Source organism: Ischnura elegans, chromosome 4, assembly GCF_921293095.1.
Source record: "Ischnura elegans chromosome 4, ioIscEleg1.1, whole genome shotgun sequence".
NCBI classification, from domain to species: Eukaryota; Metazoa; Arthropoda; class Insecta; order Odonata; family Coenagrionidae; genus Ischnura; species Ischnura elegans.
In genome coordinates this window covers 99483201-99510656 of record NC_060249.1, presented here as the reverse complement: position 1 = coordinate 99510656, position 27456 = coordinate 99483201, and the positions used below count along the sequence as shown (strand labels likewise).

At 36.2% G+C, this 27456-nt stretch overlaps 1 protein-coding gene across 4 annotated transcripts; it reads right to left on the bottom strand.

Moving 5' to 3' along the window:
* Window positions 1-1503: 1503 nt before the first annotated feature.
* LOC124157827 (polypeptide N-acetylgalactosaminyltransferase 1) lies at window positions 1504-27430 on the bottom strand. 4 transcript variants are annotated; one of them, XM_046532860.1, is made up of 12 exons: window positions 27075-27429; window positions 26684-26972; window positions 26329-26495; window positions 20477-20651; window positions 18255-18464; window positions 14545-14662; window positions 13187-13372; window positions 12731-12865; window positions 6773-6883; window positions 6434-6535; window positions 4037-4180; window positions 1504-2548 (listed from the first exon to the last, which is right to left on the bottom strand). In XM_046532860.1, the coding sequence occupies exons 1-12, from the start codon at window positions 27187-27189 to the stop codon at window positions 2369-2371; spliced, it is 1932 nt and encodes a 643-aa protein (XP_046388816.1). In that variant the 5' UTR covers window positions 27190-27429; the 3' UTR covers window positions 1504-2368. The 4 variants fall into 4 exon arrangements, with proteins under 4 accessions (XP_046388816.1, XP_046388815.1, XP_046388817.1 ...); XM_046532859.1 differs by having other exon boundaries at window positions 26684-27430; XM_046532861.1 differs by lacking the exon at window positions 6434-6535 and having other exon boundaries at window positions 26684-27430.
* Between the last annotated feature and the right edge of the window lie 26 nt (window positions 27431-27456).

Genomic DNA, 27456 nt, shown 5'->3' with positions numbered 1-27456 from the left:
CTGATAACTCTTGGCCGATATTTTTCAACCTTGTCAAACTTTGTGCATTACAACCACTGGCACTGTGATTATTAGCAGTAACTTTACGGGAGGTGTCTCCAATCAGCGAGCAAAAGTTGTATTGACTGGAATTCACCTCTTAACCCTCTATGCCCCAATTTTTTACATGTGCATGTGCAGAGATCTGACAGAGAACCAGGAGGGGAAAAAAACAAACTAAAAGTAATTCATGAGAGGGGATTGGGTAGGCTAACTGTTACTTTGAAGTCACAATGGTATACAAAGGCCAAGAAATGAAAAAAATAACAAAAAGTGCATAAATGCGGTATGTTACCTCAAAGTCACCCTAGTGCATCGACGGATAATACAAGCACAGGCAGTCCTAAACGACGAGTTCTCCGGTACCTACGAATAAATGGATGAAGTTATTGTATATAAAAACATAGCAGATATTAGTAAAAATCAAAATTGTTCTAACTACATACTTAAATGAATGATATGCCATCCATAACATCAACTTACAAATAACGTATCCCCCTTCCAATGGCCTTAGCTCTGACTCCTACAACGATGTTATTTAGGTATTATAAAATTTTTGATGTAACTTCTCCAGTTTTATATTTTATGCCCTTAGTCAGATATTAATATTATAAATAGTACAAAATATGAGGGCTTCCGAGCCTCTATCATCGGATATTTTTCTTTAAATTGAAAATAAATACGTCTCATTAATGAAGCTCTCACAACTGCTGGAAACTATTACAAACAATCACAACAATTTCGTACATGATGTTTAGGCACCTGTGACGTCATCGAGGCTTTGTTGACGGTGGCTTGGGGGGTCAGGGAGTTTTTGGCGCACTTTAAAATTCGTTATATTCATCATTGAATATCTCGCGAAGGAAAACTCAGATTTACATGCAGTTTTCTTTGTTGAAATCAGAAAATAATTTTCTGTTTGCCTGTTAAATAAAAAAAATTCATACAAGTTCTCCATTACAAAATATAATGAAACATTTTTGAGGAGATGAGTCTGAGAGACTCACCTTGCCCGTAGTAATACCTTTTGAAGGGAAACACGTAATAGCTGCTTCTTTCAAACACTTCTGGGAAGTTTGAACACCTGGTCCTTACCTACTCACTGGGGCCTTAATCACTAGCTTTTATCATTTGTCCATTACTACTTGCCTTCTTAAATGTATTTAGTCTATCATTCTGTAATTATATAATTTTTCTATCTTTATTTTGGCCCTCATTCTTCTAAGGTTGATCTCAAAAACCACTTCCTCAGCCTGCAAAGCATTTTTGTTGTACATAAATATCAGGTTTTATTTTGAAACAAATACCACTTGTAATAACTTATGCTTGAAATCATCACATATTCTCACCTTAAATTTCATGGTAATGTGCAAAAGAAATTTAGATGAAGACACCCCTCAATCAGAATTTTGGATATTGGGTACATGGGTGTGATTACGTTAATTGAAATTAAACTTCCTTCAGTGAACAATTAAAAATTGAGACAGTTTATTTACAAACGAAGTCCAAGCAGGAATGTTACCTTTAAATTGTTCAAATTACTTATCCATTAAAATGCACTGCAACTATTTAACACTGTTATTACATGGCATAACTTTGTACATGCTCAAAGATTTGTAAAATATTTTTAAATGCATCAACTTTACAAAACAATGGGTACACAAGAACATTTTGTAAAAATAAAAACACAACAAGAAATACGTACAAAAATACTTGAACCACAACACTGAGGCAAGCACATGGCCACACAATTTCAGTTAAGTACATAACGCATAATAAATATACAAAATGCAACAAAAGTCTCATGAAAATATAGTCTGCAAATATCCCCTTCAACAAAAATACCCAACTTTAACCAAAATAAAACATAATATGTACATATTTTTATTGAAAGAGCTTAGAGACATATCAACTACTGGACTAGATTGAGAGTTAATCAGATTTTACAAATATTTGATGTGGTCCTGTTATCTTTAGGCACTTGACTCAACTATTGGCAGAAAGCTTATTACAAAGAGTATGACATAATTTATTAGAATATCATTTGGGCAGTGAAATATCATCTGATATGTAATAATGTAAGATATACTATAGTTGACAGAGATGGCTTGGTAATATTTACCCTCTCTGTAAAATATGACGTCCACAATTTCTTGGAAAATAAAGAAAAAGGAAAATATTTTCACCAAAAATATTCTAAAACTTGTGTTACAAAAATTTCAAAAATTCAAAAAGAGATTCATATTTATGCCCTTTCAAGTACAAAATTAGATGATTAAGAATTGGAGACTTATACAAATGAAGATGTAATTCATTTCAGTCCCTGAGGTTAAATGCCGGCCTTTACGGCCACTACACTTCCGGAAGCAGGTGATATTGTCTCATAATTATCGAACACCCATATCTGTGAAGGGATGTTTTTGCAAGGTGCAACAAATACCTCATCACCACTTTGGACTCCCAATGTATCAAGGCAATCCCCACTTGACTTGTGAAGCAAATGTCCATTCTGTTGGTAACGAAAAGAACAAATCAAACAACTGCCTCATCATATGATCACTACACTCCAGATACATATAAATGCAACATTTAGTAAGAATTAAATGGTTTTATTAAAAGGTTGCTTATAATCTCTGGTTATACTTCATACACTATTTAAAGAATTTTAACTGGTAAATTTACAGAAGCAGCCAGAGTTTTTGAAGAACATGCTCTAAGTAACATGATCAACTCATGTACGAGTATTTCTTAAACTAGAAATACTTTTCCTAAGTGCTAAGCAAGTATGCCAATAATGATTTATAGCATCATAAAGTGGAAAAATTAGAATTTGTACAGGTTTTAGGAGGAAAAGGCACAATATAAGAAATTTCTGTTTATGTGGGAAAATTAAATGGAAGAACAAGAAACTACAATCTTTTATACATTTTAAGTTGAAAACTTAAACCTTATCACTTAAGAACTAATTTCAACAATCAAAAACAAAACGTCTGCACCAAAAAAAAGCTATTAACTCAGAATATCTGTACGATGAAACAAAGACAATTTGTAGTTTAAGATTAGAAATGATATAAGCAAAAGCTAGGATAGCGATTGGTAATAAGACCCTAATGAGTGGATTATTGTGCACATTTGGGAAGTAAAATGGCCGGAGATGCTAGGAAGCACAAATTAAGAGATTTTTGTACAAAAAATCCACAGAAAAAAATCATTCACCTTGACAGGGATTCGAACCCGGATCTCCCAATTACCGGTGGAGTGCTTTAGACAGTTTAGCTACCAAGGCATCATTCTTCTCTGTAGAAATTTGAGGATTATATCGGATAAGGAGGTATGGACTGCTGAGCTCGTGATGCGACAAGCAGTCCCAATTCTTGGTGTGGGTGACTTCCATAAAGTTATCAACATGGCTATACTGTTCATTTCATCTTTGTGGGTGAGCTGGTGTGCTTAAAGTGAGTAAGAGTGAGGGGAGGGAAAGTTTCATGACACATGACTTCCCTTGGCCAATCAGCACATAGTACGCATGGCCTAATGCTTCAAAAATTCAGTTGCTCTCGGACCTCCGTTGTGTTAATATCGTGGAGCCATGTTGCCAAACTTCATGTGTTCTCCTTGTATGCCTTTAACCAATAGCGCTGCATTCAGTGTGATAGCTGACAATGTAATGGCCCTCTGCGAAGGGATTATCCTCAATATCTTCCAAATGAGTAGGTGTACTATCTCGGTGCCGGGCCCATGACTCAAGCATTTTCACTGTCAAACTAGGGTGACTATGTACATTTGGCAACATTGAGTTCACTCCTGTTTTCTCCTTTGGTACTATCCCTTCCCAATTACCAAGGCCCTTCAAGAGTGTCCATGTTCTCATGAAAGCTCACCCCCAAACATATAGTGAACAGATAATCCAACAGATTTTTGCCTTAATTGCACTTTTCATGGCGGCAAAATACGTTGACACAATTCTGTGATTACCAAACCAATGCGGAGTACATACCTTGAGCAATTCCCAGGCCTGATTCCCACCCAACCCATGGCACTTCATCATTTTCACTTTTCTCTGGTCTGGGCCAGACTGTGATGGTACATCTGCACACACATCCTCTCTTCTGAGCTCCCCATCATTGCTTAGCGAGAAAAACTGTCCAAGAAATAACAATATTATTTTGAAATGATGGTCTGAGACAGGAAATATGTATGTACATATGTATTTAGTGTCCAGCAAGATCAGACTTTTGTTTACCTTCACCATAACATAGTGAAAAATCACTGAGGCATTGGCTATCTTCCAACTGTAATTTTTTAATAAGTATGTACTTGATTAAGTAATAAGTAAGCCAAAATTACTTTGAAATAGGAGCACTTTAAATGCATTATCAATCAGTAAAACTTAAAAGCTATAAAATTTCAAGATAAATCAGACAAACAAATATTTCCTAGAAGCTATACAGCATATGGACTTTTATTAGATTTTTATTTTTACGGGTCTTGTAGGGTTTTTATGGGTCTAAAGAGTAGTACATGAAAAAAAGTTGACCAAAGCTCTTTACAAAAGCAGCTTAATTTTCCGTGTCGTTAGTAGTTCATGGTTTTCTTGTTGGCCTTGGCTTAAACTTTTTGTTCCTCCTAACACTGGAGTGTGGCATCTGTTTCTCAATTGCACAGCATGGACGATTATCCCTGCACAGAATAAGAGGTAGTACATATCTAATAGGAATGCCAATTACCATGATTAGTAAAGTGAGGTCAAGGCACTAGGCCATGCCATTTTATTAAGGCATTCCAGGAATGGAAAAAATGTGCTTTATTCCCTTTTCTTCCATGAATGCCTTCATTTATTCTGAAATATATTCTCTTCCATAGTCAGACACAACATTTTGAGCGTATTCTATTGTTTTCATTTCTAGCTTGGTACATTTCATCAGTTTCATTTTTCTTCTTAATCAGCTTCACTTCAGCATATCTCAAATAATCAACTAGTAATGCTATAAAGTATTTACATTCTCCTATAGATTGAGCAGGTAGTGGCCCCATAATGTCTGAGAGTATGTACTACTAATTCTGATATATGGACTCACTAGCTTTAAATGACATAGTCTCTTCACTTTTCCTTCCAGACATATGTTGCATTTTGGCAAAGGCTGCCTCACTCCACCATAGAAATACATACTATCCATATACCAAAACCATGAACATTCTGTACCAACCATTCCTTCTTCCTCTATCTTATTCATTTTTGAAAGCATCTTTTTCAAAGAAAGCAGCCTTTCAGTAAGAAATGGTCACACTTCAGTCCATGGATTTTCTATCATCTATTTCAAGGGATCAACATAATACTGGGGCCACAGCATCGAAATTTGAGCCAAGTGCAAACTTAGCAATCGGAGGACAGAGAAATAGCCACATTGGTTTCTGGGGAGGTAGCTAAAAAATTTTCTGTGTAAAAAGAGAAAATATTTGCGTGGTTTGCATGTAGAGAGCTTTGTAGCCTGGGAAAGTCTGTACTTTGAGGGCAGAGCAGAAGCGAGAAGAAACACTATGAAGAAACAAGACATTTATTCAAGAAAAAATAGGAGGAAGCATTAAGACTTATGTAGTAAGAACAATAAACATAACAACATATCAGGTTTCAGGTATCCCAAGGAAAGGATCTGCCCCCCTCATCTTAGATGGGAGAATTTCACATGATAGTAATTTAGATTTGTGTGAGCTGTGCCCTCACATAAAAACAATCATGGCCAGTAGCGCAGAGTAAATAACAACTAGGAACAACACTTCAGGAGATATTGGTGGGTAAGGAGGAGAAAGAATCGGAAAGAGGAAGAGGATACCTAAAGAGAGGTCTTAGGTTCAATAATTTCATCACAGAATGCCATGCAATGAAATGTAATTTCTGATGATTGATTCTCTCTGAAGTTAAAAGGAAGTACAGATGGGTTGATAAAAAAAACAGAACTGATGGAAAAAGAAGATATTTTAAAAAAAATTGGCTTTCATAAGAGGTAAATGTAAACAAAGATCATTAAGAAACTAAGATAAGATGACTCATTGGAGATCAGTAAATATAACAGAAAGAGAACGGCACTATTAAGTGATATACACTCAACATAAAAATCAGCATTCTGTTCCAATATGTCCATGTAAACCCAAGATAATTTTTTTTTCAACCCCTCCAAAACAGAAGCCACTAAACAATACACTTTGTGATAGGAGTACACAGATTGGCATTCCCTTGCAGCATTTTCTCTTTCATAAGGTACTTCCACATTTGAAGAAACCCTGTAGACAAGGAGTCCACAGTTTACTTGCGGCTTATTGCAGCATCTCTTTTGCTGCCCATTATCATCATGTATCTGCCCTAAAAACAATGTAACATCGAGAACACCAAACTCACCTGACTGGAGTACAGCTGATCATGGCAATGGTATACTCCAAGGTTGTATTCATTTCTTTCATTGCGCTGCAGGTTGTCCAGGCAGAGTGTACCCGAACGAGCCTAGAAGCACAGATGGCCCAAGCTACCTATGTTTATTATGTACACAGATATTCCCACTAACTTGAATGAAGCTTCTATCAAGTTATTCCCCACCAATGCCTGTACAAGTGCTCCTCCATACCAAAGAAAACACTAAATAGACCACCCGTAGAGATTATTGCGCAGATACTATTCTCAGTTTAGAAGCTGAGTAATGAACACCACACTTTCTGGTGGTATTTGATGACTTAGAATTACCTGATCAACATTGGCAGGCTCAAAGCAGAATTGAGTGCTGATGGAGTACTCCTTGTCCCCATCTTCCCTCCCCATTGTGTCCAGGCAAAGATCCAAGAAAGATGCACGAACCTTGTAGATTCGAGAGAAACAATTTACAATTCAAGAAAGCATTTGCCCATAGAAAAATTGGCTTTGGCTTTGAAGTTGGTTATTTGATTGGCTCTTGAAAGTAGAAAGTTATCATCTGTTAGTTAAGCTGTCACTCTTTCACAGCAAATCACGTCAACATTTGATTACAACGATTACACACTAACAACTACTCAAAGTTAAAAAAATACGACTCTGAAATCCCATGTAAGACATAGCTTTCAGTGACATAAATCCCAATCACCAGTAAACCACATAGTTTGTTCCAAAAGTAGTTAGAATGCTCTTATACTGCTCTTTTTATGCTCAGCAGAGCAACTATGACTAATGAAAAACTGTTGGAGGATGTCTGCTCTGAATCTTGACAGTTGTTTAAACCCCTTCAATGGTTTTACTGTAGGGAACACTCGTAAGAAAAGATATTGTGTATGTGGCTATGTTTAACATCATAGCACGCAATCTTGAAAATAATAACAAAGTTTTATACACAAGTGAAAAAACTAGGTAGCAATTGAACTGTGTGATGGCTTGAAAAAAGAATCATGCTCTACGCAAATGGTCATCACAGAATATCAAACCTTGGACCAAAGGGCGACCCTGAGATCATCTGATAGACTTCAGTGATGCACAAACACCATTCCATCTCAGTAAAAGAAGTCTAACATTATCCAATCACAAATAGAAAGCATGGTCATCAATGATGAATCAGCAGCAGCCTAGTATGATAAATCATAAAAAGATTTTTGTATGTGTGGACATACTTGAATGCTTATGGTGAAGAATAATTAAGATGTGACTAGAGATCTCCATCCTCTAAAAGGACAAAATAGGAGGCAAATCTTGGTGAGGGAATATTTATCACCATTCTTCCTCAACTACATATAGTCATAGCCAAGCCACATGTGACTTTTTGAAGGCCCAAAAAGATAAAATTGACTTTAAAGGGTATATAATTTATATTGAATACTTTCTCAACTCTATCTGGTGAGATATGGAGAAACAGTATTTAATGATAACTAAGAAAGCAGTTGTACAGTCAAAACATTTTTCAGACAATAGTAGAAAGTAGAACAGTTTTACAAAATTTCTTCAATACTTTTTGGCATAACATAGCATATATATACACATTATAGGGTCAAAGAGTTGACTCAGGATGAAGAAAAGACAGATCTACATATGGAGGGTTGTTACTAAAAAAAACTATGGGCTGTATCTCCGTGTCGATTTTTTGGTGACCCCAACGTTTCCTGATCAAAGCTGGTTGATTTTTCAAGGGAATATGATGAAGTAGTACTTTTATTTATATATTTATATTTATAGGTGTCATTTGGGTCAGGTGTAAATATACAGTAAAACCTCTATGTAGTGAACCTCTTTACATCATAAATCTCCATACTTCAAACAACTCCTCGGTCCCGTCAGATTTACATGTAAATTTATTGGCAAACCTCTTTGTAGTGAACCTCTTTATCTCGTAAAACCTCCACTTATACCCCCGAGACAGCCTAACTACCTCTGCAAATCGTACCGAGACAACTAGAGACCATTAATGCGGCCATGATTACGTTCATGGAATGACATTTTCAGCAATAATGTTTCACCCGTATTTTTTTTTCTTATACACCTTTATTACAGCAGACTCCCGATTATCCGGCTATGGTATGTCCGTGTTGCAGATTATCCGTGCATCATTTTCACTCTCGCTCCATATTTTCTGCATTATTTATAAAAATAAAATCGGACGCAAAATCACCAGAATTACTGCATTTAAATGCTAGGATAACGGAAGTGATTGCGCACTAGCTGCATTCACGGGAGCTTCGTGTTCCTGTTTTCCAAGCCTCGCAGTGCGCAATCGCACTCCGTGATCACAAATACATGACCCGCAGCAGTTGCAACCTGGGAAACTTGTGCGAGACGTGACTACGTGGCGTGGCGTGGTGCCTGAAAGTGTTGTTTCCGACATCGCGCAGTGGTTTTGAAGCATTTTTCCACTTTTCTGTATCCGTGATCACGCAGCCGCCGATGTGTGATTTTCGAAACCAGTACTTACATGGAGTCGTAATAATACAAGTACAACCTTGTTATCGCCGCTAAAAAGATCGCGTACTGGCGATGAAAGCTTTCAATGAATCCGGAAAGCACTCCAAAATAACAGAATAACTGTATAAATGGTAATATATTGTTTTTTTTACATAAATTATGAATATGATAAGACATTAAAGTGAAAATTTGGGTTATCCGTGTTTTGCGATTATTCGTGCCGTCTCTCCCCATCATTAGCCCAGATAATTGGGAGCGTGCTGTATGTTGTAATTTTCACGTTAATCATTAGCTGTGGCCATTTTGTTCCACATGAGAGCATACCTAACAGTAAATAAGAAAAAAGGTATCCAACTATCCTAATCATCAAGTGACTGTTGAATTAAGAGAGATCACATCATTTTCTCTCGAATCATGGCAAAAATCATGTGATCGTGCTCGCTTTCTGTAATTATTAAATAATAAATACATGTTCACTAATGCATGCATGATTGTTTAACCACATAAATATGATGGTTTAAAAGACAGTAGTGCTTTCATTTCCGAAGGAGGTGAAAAAATGGTGCCAATCACTGAAACCTCTCTAGTAGTGAACCTCCATTCATCAAATTGCCCAAATTTTGGTTCCCTCCATTACAATGTAAAGAGTTTTTATTGTATGCATGAATAAAAAATGTCAGGAAACGTTAGGGCCACCCAAAAATTGATGTGGCGACATAGCCCAAAAGTATTTCAACTTGCATGATGCTTATTCGTGAAAGTTTTATGAAGAATATACAGTATTTTTGAAGAAAAGTTAGGAAACAACTGCAATTGAAAAAATCACTGCAATAATAATAATTCACCTCCAAGTTCTATTTAAAAAAACATAGAGCGCAATATGTAGAACATAGCTGGTAAGAGTTTTACTCATCTGTTAATATTTTGATTACTTTTGGAACAAACCTTGTACACTGCATGCTGTCAGTTTTTTGCAGCTTAATCAACAAAAATTATGAAAGTGCTATTTCTTACAAGGTGCTAACATTCACATGAACAGAGAGCTTGATTTTACAAGAAATGTGAGCCCCAAAGCGATGAGTAAGAAAAACTGTTTGTGCTCTAATATAATAATTAAGCCACTAAGTTTTTGGATTTAAAACTCCATTGCATGGATAAGTGATTTCTTGAAAATTCTTCATTCCCTGAAGCTTGATTTGTATTATGGATTTCTTGAAATGTGCTAAGTGTAAACATTTAAGTTTAGAGCCTGATGTGCATATTGACTCTCAATCGTGCAAAATAGTAGATACAGTGTATAAGACTAAGCTGCCAAAGAAACTTTTGTATTAATGTCTGACACTATACAACAACGCAGCGTGCTGTGATAATGTGTTTGCATACTTCCAGCATGGTACCCCATTGCCTACCAACTCACACAAGTTAAAAGGAGTACCCATCACCACAATCACAGTTAAAATTTGTTTTGTTAGAGGTGAGCAAGAGAACTGTACAGGCAATGGCAAACAAAAGTGAAAAAAATAAATACAAGCTAAATGGCAAATTAACCTCAAATGCTTTCAGGAAGAATTCAAATTACATGTATCATTAAAATATTATCAAAGAAAATGCACCTGTATGCCTTTCAATTATTATGCTGCAAGAAATACATTTAAATTGATATTACAATGCTCATTAGGGGAAGCATTTGAGATAATCTACCATTGTAACAAAAGCATTATATATTGGTGCATCATTAAGTTCCACACTAATTATACCAGCACCAACTACAAATTATAAGTTCAGACATAACAGCTAAATGTTACACTTGTTCCTTTTTGAAAAAGCTTGAAGATGATCTGTTTATGCACAAGAGTGCAACTCGTAGGACAAATTCTTTTTACCCTCAATTATATTTGTGCACACATTAATACATGTAATAAATATTATCTAGGGTTAGGAAAACCTATTTATATTTCTTATATGTTAGAGTAAAACAATGTAAAGTTACTTGCTTTCTAAAAAGTTTTACATAATTCCTCTCATAATATTGGTAATTTTGAGTACATATTTACAAAATTAGTAAAATTATAAGTGAGAGTGTTTCCTTAGTTATTTAACGTGCTAGTAATAGAAACAAATATCATAAACTACTTATCACATGAAAAGAAACCACTGATGAAGCAAGAGATCAATATTTTCAGCCACTTTCAAAAGTTTTAGGGATTTGTGGCATCACTTATGTTTCTCAAGGAAATTTAGTTTCCAATATTCCTTTTGTTGTCATTGGCTAAGTGCCGAAAATCTTTAGTTTCTGCATGAAAATAAATGCTCTCAAAGAGAGAAGTTACTTCCTTATTGCAAATTTTTCACTATGTTTTATTTTGGATAAATGGTAATTTGGTGTGCATTTACTGTGTACTTGACCAGGTATTCACTGTTGGTTTTGTATATTACATTTTCTAAGACTCACAGGGCAAGACTGCCTTTCATTTGCAGAGCGTAGTGCATGCCAATGACTACAAAAAGATTAAGGGAAACTATATTTTCTTAAGAAATAGAAGTGTCACTATAAATGTTACCCTAAAACTTTTGAAAGTGACTGAGCATAAAAAATGAACACAGATAGTCTTCAGCAAGTATTATGAAAATATGCCAAACAGCACACATACCACTAATGTAATTTACATACGAAACTACCTCATTAACTAGAGGCATCTTTGCTATGGACAAAATTAATTTATATGCAGTGTTATGGCATAAGGGTATGAGACAGGCTTTACATTAGATTAACTTTTACAGCCATATGTCATGTATACAATTGCATTATGAAATCAAGGAGTTGGCTGATGATGTAAAAGTTGCATTAAACACACAAAAACCTAAAATTTAAATGAAATTAATGCTTAAATAAATTTGGTAAAAACTATGAATTATGTAGTTTTTTATCATTATTTTTGTATCCACTGGAATTAGGCAATGATTGAAATTATTAACCCAGTAAGGACATTATTCATAAACGTTTCAACAAAATATCACATTAAAACCATAAATGTGACTCATGACTATAAACTAGAGACAGTGGAACAAAGCAATTAAAAATGAAGAATAACAATACATATACATACTCAATACATATATACTCAACCCTAAATTGTGCAGCATCCAAATATCCAGTTTTTTGGATTATTCGCACAATAGGGTAGTTTCCTTCATCAAAGAAAACGAAAGGCATTGATTGCGATTCATTACCCACCACTAGTGTATTCATAATATACAAATAATTTCATTTAAGAAATACCGGTTTAGACAAAAGGCAATAGTCCATTTTTATCCTTATTTGAAAAGTGCCAAATTGGCACCCATACGATGCCACTCCACGTGACGTCACAGGGACCTAGTTTCTACACGAGAGGATAGGAGTTTTATATCGTCTGAGATTACCAATACATGCATGAGGCACAGAGCTCAGAGAAACATGTCTTAATAATCACCTTTTAAAACTGGCTAAGGTCGGAAACATTCATACTTACCCGTCGCGTTTTCGCGCCCTTGAAAATTTTCACTTTTCATTCAATCGCGAAAAATAGATATCGTCATATAAAAATCTAAAAGCGTGAAATACGTACTCCAGGAGTAATGATATTTCGATTTAGGCAATAAAAAAATAATAGGAAACCACCCTATTGAAAGGAAACTCATATTATTTAATGTTAGTTTATGCATGACCTCTTACCTACTAAGTTTAAATTTAATGAGTGCATTAAGGAGGCAAGATAGGTTTTTAATAGGATAGAAAATACATACCCGACCAAAAGCCTTGACATTCTCATCCAGGATAAACTTTTCAGGATAAATATTTTGTAAATACCATTTAAAGTCTTTACATTTCTTTTCAGCACGAAATGCTTTCCTTTCACTGATATCGCCATAGTCAATAGTCTGAAAATAATAGGAACTATGTACTAGTAATTAGTAGATTATGAAAGCCAAGGAAAGAACAACTGAGGGTCAAATTTCAATATATGTTCATAAAAAAATGTTTTCCGGAACCAAGAATGCCTTCAAGGGATGAGAGGAAAATACAAGATTAGCATTCATAGGCAAATTAGGAAATGAAGGAAGAACAATCATTGGAAAAGAAGGATTTATAAATTAATAATTTGATAATCATATCTAAACCAACCTTTGGATTGAAACATGAAGTTTGCATGTATTAAATAATTACAATTATATATGTATAAACAATGGGGGTATGCTCACCAATAAATCAGGGCGATGCATGAAAAACAGTCTCTTGTAATCATCCATCCAGACATGAGCTACTCGGGCGGTGTTGATGCCATGAGTATCTCGATTGCCTGGGAAAGTATAAGGATGAAAGGAACGAAAAATGTGGCCAACCCGAGAACAGGGTATTGTCTCCAAGGTTCCTCCACACTGCCATACCTAAATAATAGAGGAGAGACGAATTATGTTGCTGTTACCACCCAAACATGATCCAACTGACTACCTTCCAATGCAATGGGCCGATACAGTAGCAGAGTCCTCACTTGTTCAGTTTTTAACTAATACAAGGAAGTCTACAAAACAGTCCACATTCCTTTTAAGCTTCATATTTAATTAAATGTATGTGTTTACAAGGTGATTTTCTTCAAGAGATATTTGAAAATAAATTCACATAGGGCAAAACTCAAGATAATTGATAAATAATAGCAAAAACAAATATCTTACATGAAACTCTATTTTTGGAATGGATTTCCAGCAGCATTATGGACTGATAAAGTTGCGATGCCACAGATTGCTTGTTATCTGCTTATTTTTCCAAACAAACCTTTCCCCCCGGTCTCAAAGCATTGAGTGAAAGTTAAGCAAATTTTTCATACCTCTCCAACAGAATTATCAGGATTATAGTTATCTAAAATGATATCATGAAGTATGACACTGATTATTTCTATACTCATAATGCACTGTCAAATAATATTGAGCTCAACATTGAGCTTTCAAATGATGAAACTTGTAGGGCAGCCATGTAACCCAGGGGTGATTCGCTTGTGGCTTTATTTTCAACTAATTATAGTAATATTAAAAGGTCTACTATCACTCCACAATTCAACTCAAAGATTTCATTTTTTAAATTTCCATCCTGAGGCTTTTTAACTTTAATTTTGAACAGAAGATAAATTAAGCTCTTGCCAAACTATAAAAAAAACAGGCAAACTATAAGGTTATACTACAGTGTAACACTTTGCCTGCACCATGTCAATCAAGTAATCAATAGCAAAAACTACGATGACTGCTTAGGGTAAGAATTCTTACATGGTAGAGATAGTTAAAAATCTTTTAGGTCTTCAATTTTATAATGACTCTTTCAGTTTTTCAACTGAAATTTACCTGACTTTTTATGTACCTAAAAATTTACTGACAGTCCCAGGTTTTCAAGACAAGCATGAACCCTGAAAATTCACCAATTTCAGCTTCTTTAAATTTCATAAAAATAGAACTGAAATAAAATAAATCAACCATTCTGCATTTTTCTGTTTTTAAAATACAGATTATTATATCTGCCCGTCAAATGTTTATTTCCTAAATCTGGTAGAAGACAAACTTTGAAAACTTACACGAAACGACATTTCCAAATTTTCACCACCCCAAACATCCATTTGGGAATCATATGAGCCAATTTCCCAAAAGTAATTTCTATCTATTGCAAAAAGTCCACCAGCCATAGTAGGTGATCTGTAAAATATAAATGAGAGAACTCAAGATAAGAAATTCAGAATAGTTGCAACAATAATATTTAATTAAATAAAAAGATTAAAAAATGTGATTTAGCCACAGAAAAGGACACACTGGCAATATCAAGGTGATTACCTGTGCTTCCAAACTCCCAATCCCACTACAATGATGAGCGATATTTACTTTAATACATTAAATAATTCAATAAAATGTTCACATGGATGAGTTAATCAGTCACAATTACATACCACTAATCTCAATTTGAAAATTATCATAACCACATACATATGTACTTGTTTTGATTGATATCTATAAAGTCAGACACAAAATAGGGACCTGAATTTGAACATGAAAATATGCTTTCGTACTTTTAATGAGGTGACGAAGGTAGAACTAGGGATGCAGAGTTAACATGTGTGGGAATTTTGGGTATTTTTTTGAGGTAGCTTTTACATGCATAGTCAGGGTTCCCACTCAAACTAAATTATAAAATTCACGGCTTTTTCCAAGTTTTCACGGTCAAAATGTCGTCAAATTCACGGTCTGTTGATAAGCCATTTTAGGCAGAAATATTGATCACGTAACAATCACCGGCCTCACGTTAACTAAAAATTCATCAAACGCGGCAGACGCCGTGAATGCAAACGCAGAAATGAAAGTGCCATCTCTTATGACGTCACCTATCGTTAGCAAAATTCAGGGCCGGCTAAATGTTGTGTGTGGGAAAACGGAGGGAGAAGGTGTGTAGGGAGTAAAGAAGAGTCTGATTTTTTGCCAAAGCTAATGAACACTTTGGTTACCAGTCTTCCAATCACAGGCATAAGGACAATGTGTCATCATGGCACAAGGACCAATAATCGTGCTTAGAATATACGTGTGCAGATAAATTCGTGGACAGTGTCTGCACGTGGCTGACCTTGAAACTTGATCGGCATATCGATTTTTCTTTTAATTTATCAATCGTAGTTTTTCAATCAAGTTTGAGAGATTTTTAAGGTTCATTGTCGAAATTCACGGCTTTTCCCAGGTTTTTTCACAGTAGAAGAAATTCATGGCTTATTCACAGTTTTAAGGTTTTCATGGTTGAGTGGAAACCTTGATAGTAGAACTCTGTGTCAAGATCCACCAATTTTACACTTTCTTTTTACATAATTTTTTGGGTCCCTAATATTACAAACCTATTTTCCTTCCACTAAATTTACTCCCACACTAATTTTTACCTTTTTTGTGGTCCTAGGACCAAAACAAAAAGGGGGTTCAGCATCCAAAAGTAATTTCATAGTGTATGCAAACAAATACAGTGAAACTTCCATACAAAAAATTCAATAAGATCAGGTACTTTATTGCAAGGGGGTCCGGTATACAGATGTGCTACGCGGGTTGCGATGCTGCAGGATGACGGCTGCTTGACTGATGGATATGCATACTACAGATGTATGTAGTTTTCTTAAAAACTATAGAAAGGTTGGAGAGCTGAAATTGACCCAGGAGGTGAAGTACTGAAAATGATCCAGAGAAAAATTCTGAAAATCTCAACTTTTTGCAGTTTTCTCCCAGAGAAATTAATGACATGATGAAAATTCTTATTTTTGTACACACCTTTGGCCGATAGCCTCCGATGCCAGGAGTACTTGGGGGATCTTACACTATGTTAAATATTTGCATAGGAGAAAAACTATTCCAATTCATGCACTTTCTTTTTCCGTATAGTATATGTAGTACATATTTGGAGGAGACGACCGACAGCTGAGGTCATTTGCGCCATGAGGGAAAGGGTAGGTAAGGAAGGGTGGAGAGAAACCTGGCGTCGGCATTAGCCTGCTCTTAACGAAAGGCGCCAAGGGGACCACGGCTTAACGTCCCATCCGACAGACGGAGTGTTGCGCTTGAAATGTCCTCCACACAACACTCAAGCAGGGATCGGGCAGTCTCTGAAAATTCTCTGCCGCTGCCAGGATTTGAACCCGGGCCCACCGGGTGGGAAGCCAACACTACCAACCACACCAACCCGATCCCCTTCTTTTTCCGTTAACCCAATGGATTTGGAGAAACAAGTCATTGATCCTGAACTTCAACAGGTTACCCAAACATCCAGCATATGTATGCAATCCAAGGGACACAAAAACGAGGGGGGACCCAAAAATAACCGGACACAATTTTTAAAAGGTTCAAAACTACATTTTTTGTGTAACATACGTTGTCACCTTTGATGTACTCTCCATTAACACAGATACATTGGTTGAATCATTTTTTCCACATTGCGAAACATCTTTGGTACTCATCGTTTCCAATGCCTTGCAGCACCGCCTTCGATTTTCTTTATACCTCCGTAATGTGACCAAAACATTTCCCTTTCATCACCATTTTCATCCGGGGGAGCAAAAGGTTATCACAAGGTGCGAGATATGGTGAGTAGGATGGGTGAGGAAGGAGTTTCATACGATTTTTTACCAAAAACTCTAGTCATGGCAAGCAGCAACAAGCAGCTTTTTGATCAGGAGTCAACAAGCAGGGGATGAATTTTGCCATGATTCGTCTCATATGCTAATTTCCAGCTAAAATTTGCTGGAATGAACTCCATGAAAGACCAGATTGTAAAGCAAGTAAGTCAATAGTATGCCTCATATCCTCGTACACAAGGGCATGAGATATTTTCCACATTTTCATCAGTTCTCGACATGGAAGGCCGGCCCGGGCATTGAATGTCTTCGGTCGACATGTTACATACCACGTTTGAATAGCAAATACCACTAGTACACTTGAGTTCTTTTTAAGGCGTATTCTTTTTCAGCTGTACATAACATGTTAAACGTGTCTGACTCAATTTTACTGAGCAGAGAACAAATTTTCAGTGCTGCATGCTGTTCTCAATACTAGCCATTTAAAAAATCGAAGAGGTAAAAAAACTCATTTGATGTAAACTGTCACAGGGGCTCACTACAGCCGTCTAAAGCTATGCAGTTTCACATAATGACTCAGAAAAGATGAAATAACACCCATATTGTGGGAGAAGCCCAAAATATAAGAGCGACGCACACAGCGATTTCCATTCGGTTATTTTTGGGTCCCCCTCCCATGGTTTAATTTTTTGGATGTCTTCCACTTCTACCCCAGGGTAGGGATTTCCCTTAAATACTACTAGCAGGATGTTCTCCCAAAGAAAATATTGAATATAATATCCCTTCTCTCTCCCCTCAAAAATATTCAAAATTCAGTTCAGTATTTCCATGCATAACTACAGTTGACAGCCTCTAAAACCATAAGTACATAAGCAATTGATTTTGGGATTTTCTATGCATTAATGCAATTAATTAAGGCAACAAAATTACTTCACTAAACATGCTCGCATCTTTGGATTATGCACCCTCAGCCAATAAATTGCATATGTTGTTCCCCTAATGGGATCCCACTAGCAGACTTTGTTTTAGGGATTGCATGGACATATGCATCACTGTAAAAGTCTGTAATGGGAGGTTTTTCTCCTTGCATTATGTATGGGAATGGCCTGGGACTATGGCTATTACTTTTTTATAAGGATGTTTTCATAAAATTTCACAACATGGATGTTCTATATACACGGGTTGTACTGTACCTGGTAGGCCCAATGGGATTTCCTCGCCTGTCCACTTCCCGCTTAGGAACGTCCACCCAAGTAAAATGGCCACTCCATGTGAAACCTCCCACTTGGAAGAACTTTCCATTACTATGGAAATATTCCAAAGTCTGGTCATCAATTACATCTATGATAGGTACTAATACTGCTCTCCTATACTCTTTGATTCGCTGAAGAAGTGGTTCTAACCTGTTTGAGACAGACAACATATCAATGATGAAAAGGTATCCACAAGAAACTGGTATCAATCAAATTGGCAACTAGCCATCAACATTATTATAACACCAAGTTGTAATATTTGAGTTATCCACTTTAAATAATTGCCAACTTTATAATTTAGACTAACTAATTGATGTGTTCAATACTGTTTCGATCATATTCACCAAAACGCAAACTTCATCTTTATGCCGTTTCAGTCATTATGACCGAAGAATGAGTCACTTTTTTGACCACTAATATCACACTGTTGGTCACAGCTACTTCTGTGTCATGTTTACGTCGTAACCGACATGGGGCACGTTGCCCAATGCACACGAAAACTCAAATGGAAAGGATCCAAGTATTAAAGCAAAAGGAAAATTCAAAAGCATGGCTCAATGGATGAATTCGTCAAAAAATCCATGGTAGGGAACGTGGTAAATATTTATATATACTATTTGAGGATTATCATTAAAATACGATATTTCATGAATAAAGAAAATAGGCATTTACTCGATTAATTTGTAACAATGGACCCCATTCATTTAGTACCTAATCTAGCTTTTAAAAATTGAAATTAACTACCTCGAAAAAAAAAAAAACATTTCTTGTAAGAGAAGTCATTTCTCTCATTTTGACATATGATTCTAGTGTACCCTTACTTATTTTCACCTAAAGTAAGTAGAGAAATAACATCACAGCATTAGCAGTGGACACTTTTTCTGATGTCCCTCTACCAAGATTAAGGATTCGTCATCTCCGCTGGTTTGGAATTATAAAAGGCTATGTACTTGGAAAATGAGCATTATTTAGCAGCGTACGCATGATAAAATATTTACACATTAATAATTAAATACCAAAAATCTCCCAGTGAGTGGACGAATAACTGACATAGCATTAAATTTTCTTTGTAAAATTGTTATTTTATGTGAAGAGTTGTTCTGTTAGATCTGCAGGGCATAGATGTTTCGAAGTCACAGTGGCACTATCATCTTCAAGTTCAGATGGGTGAAGGTATGATAAGAATGCAGTACATTACTTTCAGAGGACAGGACATTAACCAATTTTTACTTCAGTCACGCTATAATACACATACCTGGTACAGATGCAAGGGCTGGCCCATCAAACCTATTCCCATTTTCCCTCTTTTCATTAAAAATTTCAAAGATTTAAATGTTTGATATCTCTCTCATCAGGATTGAGAGGTATATTTAGAATTGATTCAGTTTATTCTTCAAAACTTTCTATTGACTTCCATAGATTCCTTGAAGCCTGCATGGTCAAAATAATAATCTAGCTCTTTAATGAGACATGAAAATCTCTTAAATTATGTTGGTAAGATGCTTCTGTGCCTGTCTGGTGCCCAACAAATATCTTCAAGTCAACACTGGCCAATTTGCAACCTACTTCACAGTTAAAGTTGTTTTTCTTTTGCCAATTCAACAACCAGGCAAATCAGGAAATGGATTAAGAACACCATTGCGAGAAATTTCTTAAAATAGATAACATTCAAAGATTTTAATAAAATATTCATTATTTGTTGTATTACATCATGTTATTATGCTTTCATCTCATGAAGTTGAGTTATCATTTTGTAAATACACCAAAGGATGAAGTTTGCCATGAAAAAATATTTGACTTAGCTAGGATTTGAACCCGGATCTCCCAATTACCAGTTAGGTATGTTTGCAAGTCACACCACCAAGTCATTTTCTCATCAAACTTTGGGAGGGGGTTTTACTAAACAAGGTGTTGACGTCACAAGTCCACACTGTGGTGCATATCATTTTGTAGTGACTAACTGGCATGTAATTCAATTTAAAAGGGTTAACTTTTCATGGTTTTCCATTTAAAAGCTAAAAGTAGTTGATTTTTTAAACAATAAAAAACACCACAACAAACCATTAGGTGAACAAAAAAAAATAATAAAAAACATCAGAAATAACACCTCAAAAGAAACTACTATGCAGAAGCCTGAAATGTAAAAAAAATAGCTTGCTTACCATTTTTCATTTACTTCACAATGAGAATCTAAGAACACTAAGACATCTCCTGTGGCATATCTGGCACCAGCAAGTCGAGCACGAATTAATCCAGATCTTTCAGGTAAACGAATAAGATGCACTAATTTAGGAAGCCTAGTTTTGATATAATACTGCAATTTTCCACCCAGCTCCTCTGAAAAAAATGGTAGTGAGAGTTAAGGAAAATTTTTGAACATTCAAAAAAAGAAAGAGAAATGGATAAAAAGTAGAATTTTGACAGAGCATGCAAAAAAAACATTTGCAACCGTAAAATAAAAGTATGTATTCTATGGCACTCATTATGCTAATAAAAAGTAATAATCTCATACTATTAGCATCTGATGTCAGTTTTTTTTTTGACCAATTTAACACTAGAATGCCGGGAAATTTGTATCCCCAAGAATGCCGAGAGGGTGTCATTTTGACACCCATTTTCTTATATGCATGTTACATTGCAGATTATTTTTATTTCAGAGTCGATAGTGTCAACTTCTTTTCAATACTGTGATGGTTGCGGCCGTCCCAACCCTGGCCTTCATTCCCTCGTTCACCGTCCTCACCCGTTTCCCATCCTCCCCCTCCCCTTTTTCCTACCCAAGTATGCAAGGTGGAGTGGATGCGAGTGAGTCGGTGTGAGTGGAGGGCAGCTATGTTGAATGGCCCAAGGTATCCCCCTATTTTTTTTTGTGTGTGTTGCGTGTGCATCGGAACCCCCTCACTCCCCTTTGGGAGTGTATAAAAGGCAAACGCACAGCAAGAAAAAAAGGAGAATTGCAAATTGCGTTGCTGACTGTGCACTACGAGAAAAAGTGAGAACACGAGGCAGAAGGCGAAAGGCAGCGAGCGGCGCAAAGACGGGAAGCCAAGTCTGAGGATCCACTCCGGAATCCAAAGGTGGTCGCCAAGGAGGTTCCAGGGGCAGCCAGGCCACGCAAATTGCCGTCTCCGAGGAAATAGGAGGCCGCACAGAAATAGACGAGCCTGCGTCCAGCCTGAACCACGGCACCAAGGAACGGAGTCATCCGATAGTCATCCAGGTCACGTAAAGTTATATTGCCCTGACTCCAGTGATACCACCCCTGTGTCCGTGTACTTGTCCCCGTATGCAGCAATACGCCACTGTTAAGGCACCTTGTGAGATTCATCAACGCCTCAGCGATTTTTCTCACTATTCTCAAACTTAGTCAGCAACGGAACTTAAATGTGCAAATGGGACAGACTTTATTACTTCCCAGATATAAAAAGTGTAACGAAGTCTAATAATTGAAAGAAGTCCGCTTAACGGCATACATTTTGACTTTTGTTAAATATTGTTTTTTTTAATTATTATTTCATGGTAATTTCAAATGCCAATTGCATAAATCATTTGTTATTTCATCCATTCATCACTAACCCAATCATTTTCACTCATCTGGTTAAATATTTCATGTAAGATGTTTCTTATTTTTGAATATATTTGTGTGAATGCTGAATGAAAGGGTCCTTGCATTTCTTTGGGTATTCCTACGAAACCTATTTATCTACCTTCACCTGCCGCCGATTCGTCACGTGCCTTACCCCAATTTGGATCTCTTCACCACGAAATAAGCTGCGAACAGGAATCCCCCGCATTTATTGTAATGCTAAATTAAATCTTTCGATAAATCGTCCTGACTGGCAACTTAAGGAGGCTTATCATTTATGGGTGGTTTTCGCGGTTTTTCATCCGGGCAACCGACGTTGAACCATTACTGGTTTTGTGTCCTTGGATTAAAAAATAAATGTTTTAATAGAGTACAATAGGGTGGTTTCCTATTATTTTTTTATTGCCTAAATCGAAAGATTATTACACCTGGAGTACGTATTTCACGCGTTTAGATTTTTAAATGACGATACATATCTATTTTTCGCGATTAAATGAAAAGTGAAAATTTTCAAGCGCGCGAAAATGTGATGCGTAAGTATGAATGCCGGGATATCTCCGTGAGACTTATTTCTGGTTCCCGCTGCCCCCCTGTGAGGTGACCTTGAGGCGAGGCTTAGCCCTGATACGACGCTGGCTGCTAGCGGGTAGCTGAGTACCCTGCTGGCTAGTAGCGCTTGTCTTAAATAAGGATTATTAATACCTTATCAAATGAAGAAAACTTTCCGACCTTAGCCAGTTTTAATAAGTGATTATTAAGACATGTTTCCCTGAGCTCTACGCCTCATGCATGCATTGGTAACCTCAGACGATGTATAACTCCTATCTTCTCGTATAGAAACTAGGTCCCTGTGACGTCACATGGAGTGGCATCGCATGGGCGCCAATCTGGCCCTTTTCAAATGAGGATAAAAATGGACCATTGCCATTCGTCTAAACCGCTATTTCTAAAACGAAATAATTTTTATATTGTGAATACACTAATGGTGGGTAACGAATCGCAATCAATGCTTTTCGTTTTCTTTGATGAAGGAAACTACCCTATTGTAATTAAAAAATTTATACAAAAAATACTCTCTTGGAATCTATCAAAAAGATTGCACTGAAACGTTGGACGACGCACGAAAGTGTAGTAATACCAATATGCAATCATTGAATACTTTTTTATAAAAGTATTTATTATTTACTATAAATTTTACGTGCATAAAACACTTAAAATCATATATGACAGAGTTTTTTTCTTTTTATTAATATTTTTAACTTTTTTTCAACAGGTTTTCGTCTTAGAATGTAGAAGTGTGCTTCAGAAATCGAAAATTTGAAAAAAAAACAATTACGACCACTAAGCTATGAAATTTTTAAAAAGAAATTACAAAAACTTTATGAGAACCAAAAAGAAATTGAACGCTTTTTCATACAGACTTAAAAAAAAAGCTTTATCTAAATTGTATATTCCCTACATTTCTGGCACTTTTGCTCTGTTTTGGCCGTAGATTTACTGACTTTTTACAAAGCTTACAAAAAGCAAGTCTGGTTTTATTGCATTTTATCTTTAATTGACAATCCCTATTCAGTCCTAGATTTGTCACCTCTTCACACTCTTTAGATGGTTGACAGATATTCTTTGACGCAATGTAAGGAAAAGTAAGCTATTCTGATAAATTTTGTAAAAATTATTCGGGACATCTTTTGTGAAGTTATTTCATTATATATTATCCAGGCCTTTATAGCAACCAAGTCAAAAGTATTCTGGAAAGAAAAAACAGGCAATCGCCTGGTTCCAGTTCTGACCGAATATTTCCACCCCATATGATCAATAATATCTACTTCAATGTTTATCTCATTACAACACTACAGTTTCGGGCGATTTATTAGAGTTGTCACTAATGTCAATATGAGGGTGAAGAGATCATAAAACTAGAACACATTTTTTCTGTTTGCCCTGATGAAGAGTAAGTGTTACGTCACCATTTTTGTACAATTTAGTAGATTACAACTCTTCCCGAGAAGCTTTTATTTCACCAGGGATTTCCTTTCTTCCATTATTTACGGTTCCTGAAAGGCATGTACCCTTTTGTTTTGAGTAGAGCCAGCAAAAGTGATCTGAAATAATTGCCAGTGGTTACATTCCTGCCCTTGCTCACGTAGGGTTGCATACGTTTCAATAGAACATGAACTGAAATGCGATCGCCAGCTTGACGAGAGCCGTCCTTGATGACCCTGGTCAATCGGAAGTCAATGGAATCCGTTATCAAAATACATACTCTCTTTATATACTGCAAACCAGTATTTTTGACCATATTTATCAGGCTTTGGTGCCATGAACTACGTGAATGGGCATCTAGCTTTGCTTGGAAACAGCTGTTCGTCAATGGTTATGTTAGGCCCAGGCTATGATTCCACAACATGGCCATCTCCTTCTGTGGCAGGATCTTTCACAAGGAGGTGACGTCGCTTTGAAGTCTACTCAGCGTTCCTTCCACATCAGCGCACAACCTCACGACCACGCATAATTTTTTTTCTGTCTGATAACCAATGCAGATCCAATAACTTAATTATGTGCATATGCATATTGTAAAATAAATATGTGCATCTTTCGTGATTAAATTACTATAATGAAATATACAAAACACTGAAACTGACCATGCTCTGTATTTTCATCACTTTTGGATGAACTAAACTGCACCTCCGTTGCAACCCAATCGTTGTCCGACTCAACATTTTCATCAGACCCTTTCTCGGACACGTCGCCAGAAATATCGTTTAGTAATGCAATACTTTGTTCCTTCGTAACATGTTTATGCAGTGCCATTATCAAGACAGAACTGCCAATGCAGGTCAAGCGGCAGGTCTCGACAGGTCGCAACACAGTAGCGAGCCAGGCAGCCGAACACAGAGGCTCGGCAGCAGCCAACTGTATTGCTGCAAGTGTCACTTTACTGCTATGTTTCATGGCAAAAAAAAGTGTCAACGCGTTAAAAAAATTGGCTAATTTCAAGGCAAATCATTCGCAAAACACAGCAGAATATACCTACCTTACGAGCTACTAAACTTTCTAAAAAAAATTGTACAAAGCCGATGCTCATTGAAATTATGTAAAATGATGTCAAATCATGAAGGCAATGTACCATAATAAAATATACTATACTATACATAAAGGTAATGAACTATACTATACTAATTTGACAAATAATTATCGCGCATCCCATGAGACATCTAAACCAAAAGAAGAAACGATATAATATAGAGTGTCAAAATTGCACCCTCCGGCATTAAAGGTAAATTTGAATTTTTGAGACGAAAAAAATTAAGGGGGGTATCCCTTTTTCTGTCGTTTTGTTAAACTCTAAAAAATGAATAAAAGTCACGAAAGATTTTTTTCTACAACACTTATTAATTATACTCCGTAAATAATGTACGCCTACGGTGTCCAAATGACACCCTTCAGCATTCTAGTCATAAAGGAATAAAATGCGTATCAATAGACCTCAGTTGAATACTTGAGGCTGAACAAAGCCTAGATCATATTCTGGCTCTTCTATGAGGGGAAAAACTTGCAAATTATATCAGTGATAAATTAAAATTTGAAGCTTGTGCGTCATAGAAGGGCTCCATATTAAAAATGAAAGACACTTTGTTGCTTTCACAATTTTTCTTCAGTGTCTTTCATTGCTAATATGTATATCAGTGAAATCTGAAAATGATTGTTACTTATGATATTAATTTTTTACATGTTCATTATTATATTTATATAATTTATTTTGTTTACAAGCCCAATGTAAAGGCCTTACTGCTGTTTTTGGTGTGACATAAATAAATGATTACTCCTATGATTACTTGAGTAATTACATGATAACAATATCAAGATGAATTCCAGAGCATCCAGATTCTAAAGCTATGTTTTCACTGCGGTAACCAGGTACTTGCCAATTTATTCATCACATCCCATTCATTGTGGAACACGAGAACTCCATTGCTATGGTATTCACCAGGGCATTCATCTTTCATTATGAAATTATCATCTGAGTCAGCAATGGCTCTTTCATGCGTGACATGAGAGTGCCAAGGGTGGGTCAGATTATAGAAATGGGTGGGCCAAACCTCAAGGTAACGTGGATAAATACTTCATAAAATCCACTGCGAGTGTATTATTTTTATGTTACAGGGTTACTATGGACAATACATAATTTCTCAGAAATTTAACATAGTGGTTTTCTATTTGTCTATATTTGCCCCTGGCACCACCTTTGATCTGAGTATTAATATAATCAATTGGACACCAAACATTAGTGATTACCTTTGGCACACCCCTATTCTCCTTACAAATATAGCTACACAGCAAGTGGGACTAATGTAAACTGAAACATTTTCTACGACTAAAAAACCAAATAGGTTTCAAACATGAATTATAAATATTGTAGGAAGTCACCTCTATCACTTTTGTCATCAACCAGAATAATTTCTTTCAGGAAACGGCTCTCGGTCCTTTGAAGAACACTCATTACTGTGCGAAGTAAAGGACTCCAAGCTTCATTTGTGAATATGATAATTATACTAGCAGATGGCAGATCTTCATCGTAATGCACACTTTTACATCTGCAAAAGAAGGATATTATTACCACAACAGCACAATAAATTGCAATAAGTCTTCACAATATATTAAGGAAACTATCCATACACCAGATAGTATTTAAGCAGTAAGAATTAAAGAGACAAAGTATTGCCATAAAACACTATCTCTAACTTCAATCAATCATTTAAGCCTAAGGATCAACAAAACTTACAAAGGGTCTCGGGAGTCAGGTACAGAGCGGGTTAAAGATATTTTATCACTGAGAATGATATTAAATGCCTCTTTTTTCATCACTTTTTCAGCTAGTTTGGCTTCTTCTCCTTCTAAATGAACTGCAACTCCGTCATCACCAAGGCCAGGAATGATTTTTGATTCGGTATCGGCTATAAAATTTTCATATTCGCTTTCAGTTGAAACAGCGTCTATGTATCTCACTGGCACTTCCTTAGCATTCAGCTCCCTATCCTTGGAGCCGAATCGCCCTTTGGTGAAAGCTGCGTCTAAAGAAAGAGTATTATTAACTCTTCCTAAATATTTGGAATTATCGGCGAATATCCGCCCACTTTGGGCAAACGCAGTCTGGCTATTGCTATTAATATTACTTTGCGGTTCCCTTGTCCTTTTAGTCCATAGCAGTAACCCCATCACTGAAATCAATACTACGACCAGTTTAAAAAGCAACAACTTTCGTCGGCGATGAAAGAAACGCAACAACATTTCGAAGTTTTGCAGGTGATTTTTACCACAAACATCTGAGAAAATTGGCACCTAAAGGTCAGTTAAACTGCGGCAGGGCAAGAGTGGATCTTTTGGTAGATATGACAAAGAATGCACACATAGCTTTCCACGTAGTGAAATGAGATAATTTTTGAAACGTCAAGTATGCACCCGCTGATTATGTCCCTCCTGCCAACTCATATATCAAATTATCTTGCATTTGAAATACTTCGTATGGCGATTCTGCTTTATTTAATTATTACCAGG

Coding starts and splice junctions, on each gene's coding strand:
- LOC124157827 (XM_046532859.1), bottom strand. CDS start 27,189: ATGTTGTTGCGTTTCTTTCATCGCCGACGAAAGTTGTTGCTTTTTAAA. Junction 18,465..20,476: donor TGTGAAGTAAATGAAAAATG/GTAAGCAAGCTA, acceptor TGTCTCAAACAG/GTTAGAACCACTTCTTCAGC. Junction 6,884..12,730: donor ATGTCAAGGCTTTTGGTCGG/GTATGTATTTTC, acceptor CGAATCTACAAG/GTTCGTGCATCTTTCTTGGA.